This window comes from Balaenoptera physalus, assembly GCF_965194825.1.
Source record: "Balaenoptera physalus genome assembly, chromosome: 5".
NCBI lineage: Eukaryota > Metazoa > Chordata > Mammalia > Artiodactyla > Balaenopteridae > Balaenoptera > Balaenoptera physalus.
The window spans coordinates 114,501,611-114,519,997 of NC_138884.1; the positions used below are offsets into that span (position 1 = coordinate 114,501,611).

Below are 18,387 nucleotides of genomic sequence, written 5' to 3' on the forward strand. Positions count from 1 at the left end.
CTGGGCTCTTGGAGAGACAGCGAGGTCAAGGGGAAGGTTGCAGCCTTTGGCATCAGACAGAACTGGGTTAAATCTTGGTTCTGCCACTGAGTAGCTCTGTGTGACTATGGGCAAGGCACTGCATCTCTCTGAGCCTCAGTTTCCCTATCCATAGAGTAGCCTTCATGTTCCTGACATGTTCCTGACATGTTGAGAAACTGTGCTATTGAGAAAATATGTCTGGAGTACCTGGCACATGGCAAGCATTCAACAGAGAGTGGCCATCGTCATTAGAATCCTTACAAAACCTCCCACGCCAGGTTAGGAATCACGATTCCCATCTGCAGATGAGAAAACTGAGCCTCCAGCGGTGACTGACGCCCCTGAGGAGGGGCTGGATCTTGAACCCAGATCGCTATGGCTCCTCCCGTCCAGCCCGACCTCTTCTGCTCAGGCCTTGCCTCGTGTGAATGACGTGGTGCTGGTGCTTTCTCTTTCCATCTTGAGTTTGTAAAGCACTTTGTCGTGTACAAGGGATTACGGTTCTCATTTAAGTAAATGATACATAGCAAATGTTGAAAATAACGAAGGAGCAAGAAAACCTCCCATTTTCAAGAGCTTTACACTTTGCTCTCCACTTTTCCATGAACACCATCCATGAAGGGTCAGAAGAAGCTGTGAGAGCAGCCGAGCAGGAATTACTGTTATTTCAGAGTGAGTGGGCTTTGGCAAGTCAGTGGGGTCCCGGGGCTCAACCATGTCCTTCTAACTCCCAGCCAGAGCCCCTTCTAAGTCCACCCTGCCCAGAGAGTAGAGAGAAAAAGCAGCCCCTCCAGGTCCACCGCCCAAATCCAGGTGCCATATTTGAGATTAAATGTGCCACCTCAACCAAACTACACTTTCAGTTAGCATGTTAAACCCTGTGAGCCAGTAATGCCATTTCTGGGAATCTGTCCTCAAGAAATGTCTAGATACGTGGGGAAAACTTTTCTAATAAAAAATGTGCATCATGGTGTTTATGTGCAATAAGGCAAAAGAGAGAGGGAGGGAGGGAGAGAGGGAAGGAGAATGGACAGAGGGATTTGAGCACCCGAAAGGGTCTGGAAGGTTTATGAACTGCGGTGTCTCCTGCTTTAGACTGCAGCATGAACAGCAGCTTCAAAGGCTGGTAAAGACAAGGACAGCCCCTGTGGGTTATACCCCCAAGTGGAAAAAGCCGGACACAGACATACAGGTAGAGTAGGATCTCAGACACATGTAAAATATACTGGAAGAAAATACATGCAAATGCTAGATTCAAATAGGGACTTGGGGTGCCATTTGTCTCTTTCCTTCTTCTTTCCAGTGTTCTTATACAATAGAGATGGACTACCTGCTAACGGGAAAAATACTAAGCTCTTTTTTCTTTTGAAAGGGACATTTCATATTGATTTCACACATGTATTACCTTCAAAGGAGTCACAGCCAAATTTGCTTCATGGTGCTTTTTCTGAAGTGCATCAGCCTGAAAGAGAACCGAGATTTTTGATAACGTTGAGCCGTGGATCACACAGCTCGGTGCGTCCACAGGCGAGCCATGCTCAGAGAGGTTGGCTCTTATCCCTCTCTTTCCCCACAGGAGTTCTCGGTGCGAACAGGGACCTTTCCCATCAGCTCCTCGGCCAGATCAGAGGAGGAAGGATGCTCTGAGCACTGGAGAATGAGCTCTGCCAGACTGCAGTTGCCAGGGCCAGTTCTGTTGCCTCTTACTTCAGGAAGGAAGACTTCCCCATTCCGCATGCAGAGGTGCCAGAGTTCTTTGGTGTGGTGTTAAACCTATAGGTTCCCTAGCCAGACACCCTAACCCCGGCCCAGCTACTCACTAGAACTGGGACCCTGTGCAACTCAAGTCTTTCTCTGCCTCAGCTTTCTCATCTGTAAAGTGGGGTTAATATTAGTGCCCACCTAAGGGTGAAGATTGGATAAGGACTCTGTGAATCTATTCCTGTAAAGTGCTTAGACAAGGCCTGGCATCTGGTCAACATTCGATGAATATAAATCATTATTACTGTCTGCGGCAGGCACGTGTGTGAAACCACCTTGGACCTTCCAGCCTAGCCCAGCATCCAGCTGAATACCACCAAGTGATCCCCACTGATGCTTTGCAGAGCGGAATTGCCCACCCGAGTCCTGCCTAAATTCCTGTTCCACAAAATGAACATTTCTATGCATCTATTTTGGCACACGTTTCTGAATATATTTGAAGAGTAAAAGGCCAGCTCCAAGCGGACTGTCTTCTATTCAAAAGGCACACAGTAATAAGCTACAATAAGACAGGTGTTCTGTGAATTCTTCTCACTCACTCTCTGATTCCCTCTGTAGTCAGTACAAGAAAGCTAGATAAATAAAAGTACTTCTTCCTCTCCCCTTGACCTCTTCTGACCTCTAATACTATTTTTAACCCTACATACCCATAATCAGAATTCATATGTGTATATATACACACACATGAAACTATACTATACAAAATGTTTTACAGCTTGCTTTTGTCATTTAATATAAAATCGTGGTGTTAATTCCATGTTATTACGTACAAACCGATCATATTCTTTTAAAATCTTGCATATTATTTAATCATAAGGTTGAAACAAAATTTATTTAACCAATTCTTTGTTTATGAAAATGTATATTGTTTCTGTTTTTTTGCTTTACAAACAAGGCTCTAATGAACATTTCTATATTCCTATTTTGGCACACGTTTCTGAATATATTTGAAGAGTAAAATGCCAGCTCCAAGCAGACTGTCCTCTATTCGAAAGGCACACGATAATATTTGCAGGCTTGGATGAAATCTTCTCTCTACTTCAGTGTAAGAAATAGCATGAATATGTTTCTGTGAGCAGTGTACTGGGGCATTTGCAATTAAAAAACAGACGAGAAGAAAGTGAAAAGACAACAGAATGGGAGAAAATTTTGCACATCCTATAGCTAATAAGGGACCATATCTAGAATATATAGCAAACTCTTACAACTCAGCAACAAAAAAAGAAACGACCCAATTACAAAGTGGACAAAGGATCTGAATAGACATTTCTCCAAAAAAGATATATGAATTGCAAATAAACACATGAAAAGATGCTCAACACTATTAGCCATTAAGGAAATGCAAGTCAAAACCACAGCGAGATAACCACTCACACCCACTAGGATGGTTAGCAACAGAAAGACACACAGTAGCAAATGTTGGTGAGAATGTGAAGTTGGGACCTTCATCCATTGCTAGTGGGAATGTAAAATGGAGCTACCAGAGAGAGACCTGAAAATAACTTTGATTAAAACGTTTAATAATTATAGGGCTTCGCTGGTGGCGCAGTGGTTGAGAATCTGCCTGCCAATGCAGGGGACACGGGTTCGAGCCCTGGTCTGGGAAGATCCCACATGCCACGGAGCAACTAGGCCCGTGAGCCACAACTACTGAGCCTGCGCGTCTGGAGCCTGTGCTCCGCAACAAGAGAGGCCACGATAGTGAGAGGCCTGCGCACCGCGATGAAGAGGGGCCCCCACCTGCTGCAACTAGAGAAAGTCCTCACACAGAAACGAAGACCCAACACAGCCATAAATAAATAAATAAATGTAAAGTACAACTCACTGTATCATAGGAATTAAAAAACAAAACAAAACAAAACAAAAAGTTTAATAATTATATTACAAGAATTTCATCAGAGAACTGGAAGCTATAAAAAATTAGTCAAATGGAAATTCTAAGACTGCAAAATACAATACCTGAAATGAAGAACTAAAATAATGAGTCTAAGAGCAAATTCAACTCACCTAAAGAGTATTACGTAACTGGAAGACGGATTAGAAAGGAATATCCAAACTGAAGCAGAGAAAGACAAAAAGAATGAAAAGAATAAAAAATAGACTTAAACATATATTGGGTAGGGTAAAAAGGTCTAACGTGTGTAACTGGAGTTCTATTTTTCACAGATCAGTGACAGACAGGACAAAAAAGTCATCATACCTCCTACGCTGGTTGAGGGCACAGTGACAAATATACCCTCATTAATCGCCTTGGCTTTGGAGGTAGGTGCCAATACTTTGGAAAGCAAATTTGCAATATGTGTTTAGAATGAACACTATTTCTTCTCCTTAAACCAGTAATCCCAGTTCTCTGAACTATTGTATATAAACAATGATATATAAATTAATGGAAATAAGTATAGATCCAACAGTAGGGGAACAGAAATCACATCCACCTCATAGATTACTGCACAGTCCAAAAAATAAGGGACAAAAAGGCTATGAAGCAACATGGACAGAGGACATAAAACTCCATGTACAGTATATTCAATTATACATAGAATGCATAAGAAGGAGTCGGAAATCACTCCAAAATGTTGATAGTGTATTTTCACCCATCGCTTTGCCAAAAAAAATGTAAAGTGTGATATGATTCAGGGTAACAAGTTGTAGCCAAACAAATACACTCATTTATTTCTGGTGGGAGTATACATGATACAACATTTTGGAGGGTTATTTGCCATTATAGATCAAAGTTAATTATGTACATAGCCTTTGACCCAGTAACTCTTTCACTAGGATGTAGCAGAAACATATCCCGAGACAGATGTATAAAATGTATAAAATGTTCGTTTGTAAAGCAAAGTAACAGAAACAATTTAGATTTCCATAAACAAAGAATTGGTTAAGGAAGTTAGGGTTTGGTCTCTTGAAAAATAATATGCAAGAGTTTAAAATAATGAAGTTCAGTTTGCATGTGTTGATATGGAAATATCACCAAAATTTTTTATTAAATGATAATAGCAAGATGCAGAATGTTTCTGTATGGTATGATTTCATATATGTACACACACGTACTGAATGTGGGTAGATAGGGTTGAAAAAAATGTAAGTTAGAAGGAGTTGGGGTTGAGGGGGGAGAAAGGACTATATTTTTCTGCATTTTTTAAAGGTTGAGATAATTTTAGATTTACACACAGTTTAAAAAAATAATACAGAGAGATCCCTTGTATACTTTGCCTGGTTTCCTCTAATGGGAACGTTGTGCAAAACTATAGTATATTACAACCAGGTATTGATGTGGATACAATCCACCATTCTTTTTTTAAAGATTTATTTTATTGAAGTATAGTTGATTTACAATGTTGTGTTAATTTCTGCTATACAGCAAAGTGATGCAGATATATATATATATATATGTATATGTATATATATGTATATATACATATATATATATATTCTTTTCCGTATTCTTTTCCATTATGGTTTATCACAGGATATTGAATATAGTTCCCTGGGCTATACAGTAGGACCTTGTTGTTTATCCATCCTGTATATAATGGTTTGCATCTGCTAATCCCAATCCACCATTCTTATTCGGATCTCTCCTGTGTACGTTTGTGTGTGTGTGTGTGTGTGTGTGTGTGTGTGTGTGTGTGTGTGTACCAAGTTCTGTACAATTTTATCACCTATGTAGGCTTGTGTCTCCACCACCACAGACAAGATAGTGAACCGTTCCAACTCCACAAGGACCTCTCTTGTTGCTCTTTTATATTCACACCCACTTCCCTCCTTACAGAGAAAGGACTTTTATTTATGCAACATTTAAAAAACTATTTGACTTTTTAAAAAGCCATACACATGTATTATTATTTTTAGATCTAACAAAGGTTACCTGGATGGAGGGATTCCAGGCTGGTTTTTCTTCCCTATACCGCTCTGCACTTTCAAAATCTAATAAATACTTACAAACTGCGGGAAAGGGCCAGTGAGATTTTACCTACTTCTTTTTTCTACTCTCAAAACTTTCCCAAGTGAGGGAACATTGGTTTTCAGGCGGGAAAGGGAAGCGTGGGCCCAGCCTACCTTGTCCTTGAGCTCACGCCGGAGACGGGCAGCCTCATCTCGAGAAGCCTGCAGCTCCTGGTGTGCAGACCCTTGGTCTCGGAGCTGGCACTGCAGGGTCAGCACTTGGTGATGAAGTTGTCTGACGCACAGCCTGAGGTCCTCCTTGGAAGCCTCAGCTTCAGGGTCCTGGAGCTGTGGAATCACAGATTTGACTGCAATTCTTAGCTTATCTTCCAAGTAATTTGCCTTAGCCAACAGACAGTACCCGTTTTCCTTCTTAATTTGTTCTCCTGCTTACATGTTTCTCATAGTCAATAAATTCCACAAAATAAAGTAACAGAGATCACTCCAAAAACTATTAGCCAGCATAAACATCATTATTATCCATATATTATCTTATATTTTCAGTCTTTCTGCTATGCCCTTACCCAGGTGCCCTTACCCTTGAGTGGGAGAGTTGGAGAGGGTCTAGGGAATCACAGAATAGCATTCTAGAATGTTATTTTCAAAAAAAAATTTTTTTCACACATGAAAAATATGTGAAATGGCATGGTATTCCAGAGTCTGTTTTAATAGACATCAGTCACCATTATACTGAAACACAGTATGATGAATGAAATTTAGTGTTCAAATCCAATTATGAGATGCTTATTACACTAAAGTTTCATATATTTCTATGAAACAGAATATACTGCATTTTCCCAAAACACTCTTCTTAAATCAGTACAAAATAGCCTTTCACCCTTCTTGGGTCAAACACGAGTGGGTTTCATATGAACATCAAATAGGGAATTTCTGGGAGGGCAGAAAGTGAGAAAGAAGAGGCTGATTTATCACCCTGGGAAGTGTGGTCACATGGCAGTGACGCTACTGCCCCCAGTGGCTCTGGACTCTAAATTTTCATTTTTTAATAACGTATACATACATATACATAAACATGCATATATATGTATATATACGTGGATATATATACATACATATATATACACACACACACATCCCCACATATTTTTTTCTATATACATGTATATGCCATATATATCTTTTGTATCCTGTTTTTCTCCCTTAATACCACGTCATGGTCATTTTTCCATATCATTAAATAATGTCAAAAACCCTGTTGTTAGTATCTACGCAGTATTCTGTGGCATGTTGAACGCTCAGATTATTCTAATATACTGATGCTATAATTGGGGCTGTGATAGAAAGCCTTATCTGACACACCTCTGGTTCTTCCCCTGAGATCATCAGAGGGGAATTTCTATGTCAAGGCCCTGAGCATCATTAAGCTCTTGATTCATGCTACTAAGGTGGCCTTGGGAAGGAGCAGCCCTGCTAATAGTAAAAGTTCCAATTGCAATGTGTCCGGGGTCCCAGAAACTCAGAGATGTCTCAAATGCCTTTGCTCCCGGCCCTGGCAGTCTAGCTTTCATTGAAAGCAGCCACCCCGGGAATTGAAAGCCCACAGAGATGATCTCTTCCACGTGTTCCTGACCTGGGTGTGAGCTGGCAGGAGGGGGAGGAGAGAGAAGATGGAAGGGAGACAGAGAGAGCAGAGTCAAGGTGGCTCAGTGGCCGATCAGGCCTCTCCCTTGTAAGCAAGGAATACGATAGCAGAATGTGTTTATGTGTTTTTGTTTTAGTTAATAGAAATTCACAGACTGTGGGCCTGAGATTCACAGGCTGGGCCCTGTCAAAAACAGATGCGTGCTCCGAATGGTTCCGTGAGATCCAGCTCCAAGACTTGCAAAACAACTTGGCCTTTCTGGGAAGTTTGGTGCCTTTGCTGCCTCTCTCCTCTGCGGTGATTTGGGCTTCATCCCAGGGTCCTAAGAGAGCATCCACAGGACATTATTCTAAAGAGAACAAAAGTGTGGGATGGAGGCCGGTCACTGCCCCACTCAGTGACCCTTGTGAACGGCCCATGACTCACTTGCTCCCTAAGAGACCTCAGAGGCACGTGCTCTAGCCACAGGCTGCACTTGGGCTGGGAGCCCTGGGGAACACAGCCCTCGGGGAGCTCTGTCTGGCGGGGGAGGTTGACGCAGAAATAAGCCACTAGCACAGAGTGGTGAGGGGAAGCCAGGAGGCCGCCGGAGCCTAAGGGAAGCACTAAATCAAAGGCATCCATCGCCACCCAGCGGTGTGTGGTGAATGCATAACAACCACTCTCCAGGGAGGGAGGGGCACACGGATGTGTAGCATTTGCTGGTTTCCGTGGTTTAAATACCATCATGGCCAACTGCAAGCTACCAAAATGGCACCACTGAAAGCGGAGTTGGGGAGAGATGTGCATGAGTTGCCTCTGCACTGAATCCATCCTGGGGGATTGGGAGGAGATGCCCTAAAATGAGACCTGGATGGTGAGCAGCAGTTCTCAGGAGAAAGCTGGGGTGTGGGAGGGGCGGGTTGAGGAACTAGGAGCGCAGAGACCAGGGAATGAATCCAGCAACAGCGGAAGCTCCCCAGGGGCCAGTTTATAACTCACCAAAAGGAGTCTGGACTTCATACCAAGTGTGACAGGAAGACCCAGAGGGTTTAAGGTTTTTATTTTAAGCAAATAAAAACATGATCAGGTTTGTAACTTGGGACAAGGGAAACAGGAAGCTTTCTTCGCCCTCTGCCTCCTGTCCATCAACAAATCCCATTGATTCTAACTCCAGTTTTTAACTGGAATCCTCTAGTTTTTAAAAACAATTCCAAATTCCTCTATTCTAGCATCATCTCTTGGCAAAAATCCTCTTGACTCTTCTCCCTGTGTCCTCCCTGTGTCTTTACAGCATCAAAGATTGCATCTTTTTACGACAGAAATTTAATCATGTTGTCCTGCTGAAAACCCTCCAATAGTTTCCCACCGCATTTGGAAGTGATCAAAACCAGAGCCTACAAGGCCTTCCGTGATCTTTCTCATGACAACTTTTCCATCCTCATCTCATACCACGCCCCACCCATGCCCACCGCGATCCAGCCACGCTGGCTACTTTCTGCTTTTCAGCAAGCTAGGCTCATTCCTGCCTCAGAGGCTGGCCACTTGCTTCTCCCTCTGCCTGGAATGTTCTTCATTCGCTGCTCCTTTCAAACCTTGAGACTCTCAGCTTGAAATTCACCTCCTCAGGGTTTTAGTTCCCACCAGGTCTTACTAGCTGGGATTTGACAAGATATGAGGGAACTACATAAAAACAACTCTTTGCAGGCATTAAATGGCAGCCAATGCAGGGCTACAATCTATGAGAAAAAGGATGCACAACAAGGTGAGCTCTACATTGTCCCTGGAACATTTTCCAAACCATGGTTCAGGGAAACAGATCCCACGCTGAACATGGTGGTCCTGCTAAGTGGAATCAGAGACTGGGGTTCAGGGCTGCTATGACAGCTGGGGTTTGTGGGACAAAGCAACAGAGAGAGGTGAGCCGCACAGAAGAAATCCAGACACTGTCCTAGAAATACCCTTGGGTCCTTGGCTGAATCATACGTGGTGCAACATAGTGTAAGACTCTGAGGCCTAGCAGAGAACAGCAGCTGGGAGATCCATTGCTAAAGAGATTTTGGAGGTCACACACTGCTACAAAGATAGCAAAGTTCTGGCTTAGCCAAAGTGGAGCGTCTTTGGTGAATGCTCTGGGAACTCAGTTGATACCACTGAAAGGCCATGTCCTAGAAGCAAGGACCACACTTGAGGAGTAAAATCAAGCCCTGGTACTGAGGGGAAAACTGAAGTAGACCTGCACAGGAATAATGGTCTGCTGATCATTCAGTGACCTACCAGAACAAAACTTACTCAACATGCTTTAGAGGAAGCTAATAAGCAGGAATCTCTACACGTTCCACATAATGTCCAACATTTTAAAAAAAATTACTAGTCACATGAAGAAGCAGAAAAGTGGGCCTTAACCAAGAAATAAAATAGCCAATAGAAACAGACTCAGAGATAATCTAGATATTGGGGTTAGCAGACAAGACTTTCAAAATAACTATGATTATATTTTTTAACAACATAGGAAAAGACAGAAAAAAATGAATGAAAATGTGGAGTATTTCAACAGAGAATCAGAATCTCTTTAAAAAGGATAAAATGGATATGCTACTGCAAAATACAGTAAATGAAATTAATGGATGGGTTTATTAGAAGACAGAACACAGCAGAACTGAACAGCAGAACATTCAGTAAACAAAAAGACAGGTCAATAGAAAATTCAAACTGATACACAAAGAGAAAAAAATAGAACAGTTCCAAAAGATGTGGGATAAAGTGAAAAAAATGTCTGGGTTTTTAGGAGAGGAGAGAAAAATAGAAAAGAACAAAATATTTGAAGAACTAATGGCCAAGAATTTTCCAAATCTGATTAAAGATATGACTCCACAGTTTCAAGAGGCTCAGAAAAACCAAGCAGGGTAAACATAAATAACACCTCATGCAAACACATCATAGTCTAACTGCCAAAACCCAAAGATGAAAAACAAATCTTTAAAGTAGTCTGAGGTAAAATGACACATTTCTTTCAGGGGAAAAAAAGACATATTATCCCATTTCTGAAAAGAAACTGTGAGAGCCAGAAGACAATGAAATGAGATCTTTAAAGTGTCAAAAGAGGGAAACATATCTTCCAATCTAAAATTCTGAATCCAGAGGGAAAAAAATCTTTTAAAAGTAGAATTGAAAAATTGTTTTCATAAAAAGAAATTTGAGGGAATTCATCACCAGCGAGAAATAACAAAGTTCTTCAGGTGGATGTAAGACAGATCCACAGAAGTAGAAGACAGAATGAACAGCACAAGAATGTAGAAAGATATGAATAAACATAAGAGATTATTGAGTGTTTAAAACAACAACAGTAATAGCACTTTGTAAGGTATATATACATAGAAGTAACGTAGTTGACAAAAATAAACAATGAAAAGGATGAAAAGGAAAAAATGGAGCAAACTATTGAAAGATTTTTGAATTATCTGAGACATGGTAAAAGTACTAATTTAAAGTAAATTTTAATAATTAATACATACATTTTGAAATTTCTAGGGTAACCACTAAAAGAATGACATTAAAATGTATAACAAAATAAACTAATAGAGAAGGAAATGGAATAATAGAAAATAGTTTACTAATACCAAAAACAAAGGCAGAAAGAAGGAATAAAAGAAAAGAGAACAGAACAAATAGAAGAAATAGCAAGAAGGTAAACATAAAGCCAATTACACCATTATGTATATGAAATGTAAATGGACCAAACACTCCAACTAAAAAGCAGAGGATATCAAACTGAACTAGGTTTAAAAAAAAACAAAAACAGCCATATGTTGTTTCTAAGAAACATACTTTAAATATAAAGATACTGATAGCTCGAAAACAAAAAGATGGATGGTGTGAAAAAGTTATATACCATGAAAATACCAATGAAAAGAAACTGATGTGGTACTTTAATATCAGACAAAGTCAACTTTAGGGCAAGAAATGTGAGAGATAATGAGAGACATTTCATCATGATAAGAATCAATTCACCAGGAATACATCATAATCCTAGATCTATGCATATCTAATAAATAATTTCAAAACATATGGATCAAAACTAACGTAACAAAAAAGAAGAAATAAACAAATGCACACTCAGAGTTGGAGATTTCAAAAGCCATCTCGGTAGATGACAAAACGAATAGACCATACATCAGTAATGATATTGAAGATTTGATTAGCATAATTAATCGGCTTGGCCTAATTAATACTCAACAACTGCAGAATATTCATTCTTTGCAAGGGCACATAGAATATTTACCAAAATAGACCATAACATGGTCAATGAAAAAAATCTCAACAAATTTCAAGATTAAAATAATATAGTGTATGTTTTCTGACAACAATGAAATAAAACTAGACATCAATAGCAAAAATATAACTAAAAAATTCTACAGATGCTTGGAAATTCAACAACACACTTCTAAGTAACCCATGGGTCAAGGAAGAAATTACAATAGAAATTAGAAGCTAAACTTTGAACTGAACAGACATAAAAAGTACAACTTATCAAAATGTGTGGGTTGTACTAGAAACAGTGCTTAGAGAGAAATGCATAGATTTAAATGCATAAATCACAAAAGAAGAACAGTTGAAAATCAATGATCCAAACTTTCAACACAAGAAGCCAGAAAAAGAACAGCCAATTAAACCAAAAGAAAGTAGAAGAAAGGAAACAATGAAGATATTAGAAGAAACCAATGAAATAAAATACAGACATACAATAAAGAACATCAATAAAACCAAAAAATGATCCTGTGAAATGACTGATAAAATTGGAGAGAAAGAGAGAGAGACAGAGACAGAGACAGAGAGGCAGAGAGATCGGATATGAATATATACAAAGGACTCAACACTAAATACCCTACAGACACATTCAAGACCACTGGAAAAATAAATTTCATCCTAGCAGTCCTGAAAGTCGAGCATTGTCCACAGATGAGGAAAACAACTCAGAGAAGTCACGGATGTAGTCAGCACAGAGCTGGGTTTGAACCCTGTTTGACTGAGTTCTAAAGCCCACTGCTCTCTCCTTTCAAGACCCAGTATTCAGTGTGATAGAGGTGTTGGCTAAAGCTATGGTGGTAATCAGATTGCAATATAAAAATGTATCAACTCAACACATTGCACATCTTAAACTTACACAGTGTTAGATATCAATTATATCTCAATATAAATACATAAATACCAAAAAAAAAAAGACTCAATGTGCAGAATTATAACTTGAGCTGCTTGAAAAACTCCTTGGTCTGAAAGTAAAAGCTCTAATCTTAAAGTGTAAACACCCACTCCATGTCCCACCAGATACCAATTTGAACAGCCTGAGCAGAGGGGCAGACTCGCATTATCTTGTCCAGGGTAAGAATAAAGACTCTGGAGCCTGACTGCCCAGGTAGAGTCTGGGCTCAACCCCTCCTAGCTGTGTGACTCTGGGCAAGTCACTTAACTTCTCTGTGCCTACGTTTTCTCATCTGGGAAATGGGGGTGGTGACTGTTCCTCCCTCTTAGGGCTGCTGGAGGACATGGTAGTAAAGGGTGTGGTCGGTGCTATAAGTCAGCAAGATGATTAAACAGCCATACAGAGTCAACCTACCCGGGGGCCACTGCGTGGGGACTTCAGAGCTCGCCCTTGGTCTGCAGAACACTGTGGTCTTTTGTCGTCTTTCTCCAAATGCGCTTCTTTCACTCCTGCCCCATCGGTGTTTCCTTGCAGGGCACTGGATCCTGCGGCATTTCCCCAGACCAGTGATGTAGCAGGAGAATCAGCACCGCACCTGGAATTCTCCAGGCCTAAACAAGGTCCCGTCCACCCTCCAGCCACACCCATTTCCTGCTCCGAGGGTGGCCCAGGGCCCCTTGCAGTCAGTTGCCCTGAAAGCTGAGTCACCTGCACCCCCCTTTCTACAGCATTCACCTGGTCCACCGCCATCGTGTTTCTTCCCTGGATATACTCCTCTGCTCTCACCGAAAGTCCCTCATCTGTGCTGCTCCCCGACACGACTTCCCCCTCCAGGACTCGGATCCTTTGTAGGAGGTGTTCATTCTCCCCCCTGAAGGCCTGCATCATGTCTTCTATTCCCAGCACTGTATCCTTTATCAGCTCTTTATAACTGACCCCAAGCTCCGAAATCAGTGCACTGAGCTCCCAGTTTTCCAGGGTGATGCACTCCATCACGCCTTTGGATTTTCGGATGCTCGCAGACATGGCTTTCCGGAGCTGCCCAAGGTGCCCTTTCAATCTCTCGTTTTCCTCTTCGAGCTCAGAAATTTTGCAGTAACTTTTCCGGTTACAGTCTTCAAGGTCAGAAATGACCTGCACGTACTGGTCCAGCTCCCTCTTTACGTGAGAGATGTCTCCTAACAGCACGCCGTTATCCTGTTTGAGCGCGGATATTTTTTTCACATTCCTCTCCCTCTCTTTTTCCAGGACACGCAGTTTTCTGTGGCATCGCTCCTGATCTCCCTGAAGCTTGGCGTTGTCACGTAAAACTTTGCTTCTCTCCTTCTTCAATCCAGAAATGAGCTGACGAAACCTCTTCCTCGCTCTCTCGAGGGCTCTCGCCTGCTGCGAGAGCTGGTTCCGACCCCTCTCGGAGGGCCCCTCTGGAGGGCCCGGGCTCAGGTTGACCAAATCCAGCACCGGCCCTGGAAGAACTTCGCCAGCTCCTAGGGCCTCAGTCTCTCCCGGCTTAACGTCCTCACCAGACTCCTCGGGGTTTGCTTCCTCGGCATAACCAATATCCAAATCCTGGTTTGCCAAAGTCTGCTGAGGATACGCGTCCTCCTGGCAGCTGTGCCATCTCCGAGCAAAGCTCCAGTTCTCTCCTGCCAACGAGGAGGCTTTCCGGCCATGCCCCCCACTCCCAGGCTTCAGGAAGGAGAGTTGTTGGAAACAAGCCTCCATCTCCTCTTCAAATTCCTCTATTTTTAACGCAGATCCCTCACGGCCTTTGCTCAGAGCCCGGGAGTGACTGGTAGGTCGGGCCCCCTCGGGCCATAAAGCCAATCTAGGAGACGGTGGCAAACCTCCCTCCTGCGGTAGGAAAAGCATTTCCTTGGCCTCACAGTCCTCGAAGCCAGGCTCCTCCCGGACATCCCTGTGGCCCGGGCTGGACCCTTGGAGATGCGACAATCCCTCCTCCTCCTCCTCTTCCTGTGCTTTGTCCTCAGGGCTTTCCTCTGGGAGAAGCAGAGCATTTCCAGACCACACGTAGTCTTCCTCCTTGCCCGGAACTCTCCTGATGGCTCTGTCCTGCTCTGCAAGGGGCTGAGCACCAGCCGGAGGCGGCCCGTTGGTGCCGTGGGCCCTGGAGAAGGCAGCTGTGGCGGCCTCTTCCTCCTCCTCTGATGAAAGCCCTCCTCCTCCCCCTTCTCCTCCTTCTCCCTCTTCTCCTCCTTCTGGGAGGCTCCAGACATGCCCTTCCCCCCGCCCCCTCCTGCTCAGGGATTCAGGACCCTCCGCTGACACTGAGGCCTCCCCCTGAAGAAGGGGCAGTGGAAGCTCCCTCCTGGGCCCAGGGCAGGAGGCTGCAGCCGGGGGTTCAGAAGCCCCGTTCTCGTTCCGTCCACCCTCTGGGGCCCTGACACCAGCCTCCAGGCTCAGGTTCTCACGGCTTTCCTGACTTGACTGAGTCCTGTCACCGAGGTCGTCCTCCTTCCTGCCCCCAGCCCTCCTCACCCCCCGCATCTCCGGTCTCCACCCTGGGGCTCCTCCTCCCTCCTTGCGAGAGTCTTTTAGATCCTTGGGCCCTCTGCTGGGAAATCGCTGATTTGAAGTGCATGGGGACTCCGGGCAGAGGGAGGCATCGTGGCTCCTTGCCTGGTGATGATCCCGGCTGGGGCGCCCTGCAGCGGAGGGAGCAGGCGGGGGCCTGGCCTCCAGCACCTGCTGGGCTTGCAGTTCTTCCGGGGAATCTTCCAGGAGCAGCCGCGGCAGTGGCAGGGGAGCTGAGTCCCCAGCCTGCCCCCAGGGAGGGCGTGTGGATGTCCGCGCTGGGAGGAAGGACACCTGGGCCCGGGTGGCTGCTAGCGTCCGCTCTGAAATCCAGGCCAGCTCCGCCGGGAGGACTGAGCCGTCCATGTCCTGACCCGGGGGACAGCCACGGATGAGAAGGAGCGTCTGTTCACCCAAGTCGGGCTCAGCCGGAGTAAACTAGGGGAGGGAAGAGAGGAGAAGGGGTGAAGCGGCCCCTTCCCCCACAGAGCCTCTCCCCACCTCTCTGACCCCATCTCCTCACCCAGCCATACAGGTCTTCCTAACACCCCAGGTCTGTTAGCACTCCAGGGCCTCTGCCCCCCGCCACGGCTCACCCTCTGGCTTCATTAACATCTCAGCTCAAACGTTACTTCCTCAAAAAGGCCTTGCTGACCTCTCGCACCACTGTCTGTCCATTCATCCCCTTTCCCTCCCTCTGTGGCGCCCTCCCCTTGCTCACATCATGTAGGATATGTGTGTGTGTATTGTTTAACTCCTCCCACAGCCCTGCACTGTCCAATACGGTAGCCGCACAGGCCACATGGTGCTCTTCCAATTTAAAGCAATTCAGTGAAAGTTAACACTCAGTTCTGCAGTCACACCAGCCACGTTTCAAGGGCTCAGAAGCCACGCGTGGTTCACGGCTACTACACTGGACCGCACAGGTGCAGAATATTGCCAGCACTGCGGAAGGCTCTAGTGGACAGCACGGTGTAGACTATCTGCCTAGAATAGTCCCGGGCACACAGGAGGTGTTTCATAGATAGTTTTTGAATATCTTTTTATATTTACTTATTCAATGAGCTGAACCAGAGAGGAGGACTGGCCCGACTCAGAGAACAAACCCAGGCTGGGCCGAGGCCTGGGAGATGAAACTTGGCTTCATCCAGGCTCAGTAGGAGCCCTCGGCTCACATGCGACCACGACCCCACTCCCACCTCGCAGCGCTCCCAGCCTCAGCGCCTTTACCTGGCGGGTCTTCCCACCTGGCCTGCCCTTTCGCTGTCCATCCCTGGTTTCCTGTCTGTCTAACCACTTCCCCAGCTTTTCTATGAAGCTCTCCCCACCCCAGGGACTGCTCTTGGCTCTTTTCCCACTTTGGGTGTGACACAGCACACCACGCAGTGGCTCAGAGCAGGGGGTGAATGAATGAAAGTAGGTGAGCAAGGAAGGCCCCCCTTCTATAGAACCACAGAACCACATCAGGGCTGGCTGGAACCAGGCTCCTGACCCGTAGGGGAGAGTGTGGTGCAGAGTGTGGGCTATGGAGACATGAGGACCCCAGTCCCCTAGAGGGCTGTGAAGCCTTGGGAAATCATGACTTCTTCCTCTGCAGAACAGGGGTCATGGCTCCTGCCCCATCGCTGGCGGGGAGGTTTCAATGAGATGAAGTTTGCTACGTGGCAGCTGGGTCTGGGCACACAGCTGGGGCACACAGCCTTCCTGCCCACTCCCCACCCAGGGCTCAAATCTCCCTCTCAATTATTTCCAGAATGTTCTTCCAAACCCCAAGCTTCTTTACCTCCTTCTCCTACCTTCTGCGTGGTGGCCACACTGTGCAGCACACACAGTAGGGCTGATCAGACCCAGCTGGCACCCCAGGCATGCAGAAAGCCTCTGGCCTCACCTGTCCATGGTCAGATCCTGCGAGGTCTCCCGGGAGCTTGTCCCTGGTCTCCGGGCCTGGGATCAAGACAGCGGTGCCTTGTCCAGCCCCGATGCAGTCCCAGGCACGGGGCCCCTCGGAGGGCTGGCCTGGGAAATGACAGGACCCGAGAGTTAAGAAGACCCTCCTAGGAGCTTTCCCATGACTGCCACCAGCAGTGCCATCTGCTGTTAGGATGAGACAGCACTTCTCACGACTCAGGGTCTTTGAGCCTCTAAAAGTGGCCTCCTGGCCACCACTGCCTGTCAGGTGAGAACCCAGGCTCAGAGATGGGGAATGACATCCACTGATGAGCCGCAGAATCGGGTCTGGAAGCCACCTCTTCTGACCACAAAGCCCACGACATCTCCCTGGCCCCGCACCCTCACGGTCACACAGGGTCAGAATCCCTGGCCCCCAGCCCCTCACAGTCAGCACGGAGACAGAGGTGTTGATGCCCAGGCTTTGCCAGGCACGCCCTGCCCCCTCCCCCAAGGACAAACCTGAGCTCGTTTGACTTGTCAGCTCTGTTCCCCAGAAATGGGATGGAGGGGAAAGGTCAGCTTTGATGGTCAACAGCCCCGCTGGGTATAACTGACCCCCTCATCCTTAAGTTGAATTTCACCTTGGAAAACTGTACATAAACCACAGACGGCCAGTTGGACACCATGGCTTTGGGGCTCCCTGCGTGCAGTGGCTTTTGCAGCAGGGACCCTGGAAGCTGCACCCGAGACTATTAGCAGAGATATTGGTTCCCGTTAGGGACAACTTAGGGATAAGGGGGTCCCAGCACCTCCCAGACTTCACACTTGTCTCACACCTGAGCTGTCACTGGGGCGGGTGCGGGGAATAGAACAGCTCCTGGTCACAACACGGTCTTCTGCGAAGACAAATCCCCCCGAAGGGACCCCTGCTGCCTGAGGCGGGCACATGCGTCGCCTGGTTGGCACCCTTCTGAGGGCTGAGGGAGTGAGCCTAAATGTCGGGTTGAGCCCAAGTCACAGACCTTGTCGTGGGCATTGTGGACTCCGCTCCTACCTTTCCCAGCTGTGTGTCATCAAGCAAGCAACACTACCTCTCTGAGCCTCAGCTTCCTGTCTGTGGAGCAGGGACCGCCACCCTGCTGTGTCATCAGGATGTCCTAAGAGAGCTGGCCTGTCAGTGGATGTCCACGCGGGGCCCCCCACGCACCTGCCGAGCCCCTTGGTCCAGGGGCCCCGTCGGGGCCTCGGTTTCCGCAGGCATCCGGAGCCTTCTCCCAGGGCAGGGGCAGCGATTCATCCTGAACACAGCCCAGCGCGCCCTTGAGGAAAAAAACACAAGAAGACAAGACAGCTGTGAGTGTCCCTGGTTGCAAGGGACCCTCCAAGCCTGTCCCAGCCAAGTCCCTCCCAAGGACCCCTGGAGGGAGTCGGATCCCCTCCCCAGGTG

At 45.8% G+C, this 18,387-nt stretch overlaps 1 protein-coding gene across 1 annotated transcript in view; it reads right to left on the reverse strand.

Moving 5' to 3' along the window:
• LOC309660880 (uncharacterized protein C4orf50) overlaps positions 1-18,387 on the reverse strand; it is a 119,634-nt gene that overhangs the window by 82,924 nt on the left and 18,323 nt on the right. The window contains exons 4-8 of the mRNA XM_082461951.1: positions 18,148-18,259; positions 16,939-17,066; positions 12,930-15,488; positions 5,848-6,021; positions 1,427-1,483 (exon numbers count right to left, since the gene is read on the reverse strand). Coding sequence (XP_082318077.1) covers positions 1,427-1,483; positions 5,848-6,021; positions 12,930-15,488; positions 16,939-17,066; positions 18,148-18,259 — 3,030 coding nt within the window. The remainder of the gene's footprint in view (positions 1-1,426; positions 1,484-5,847; positions 6,022-12,929; positions 15,489-16,938; positions 17,067-18,147; positions 18,260-18,387) is intronic.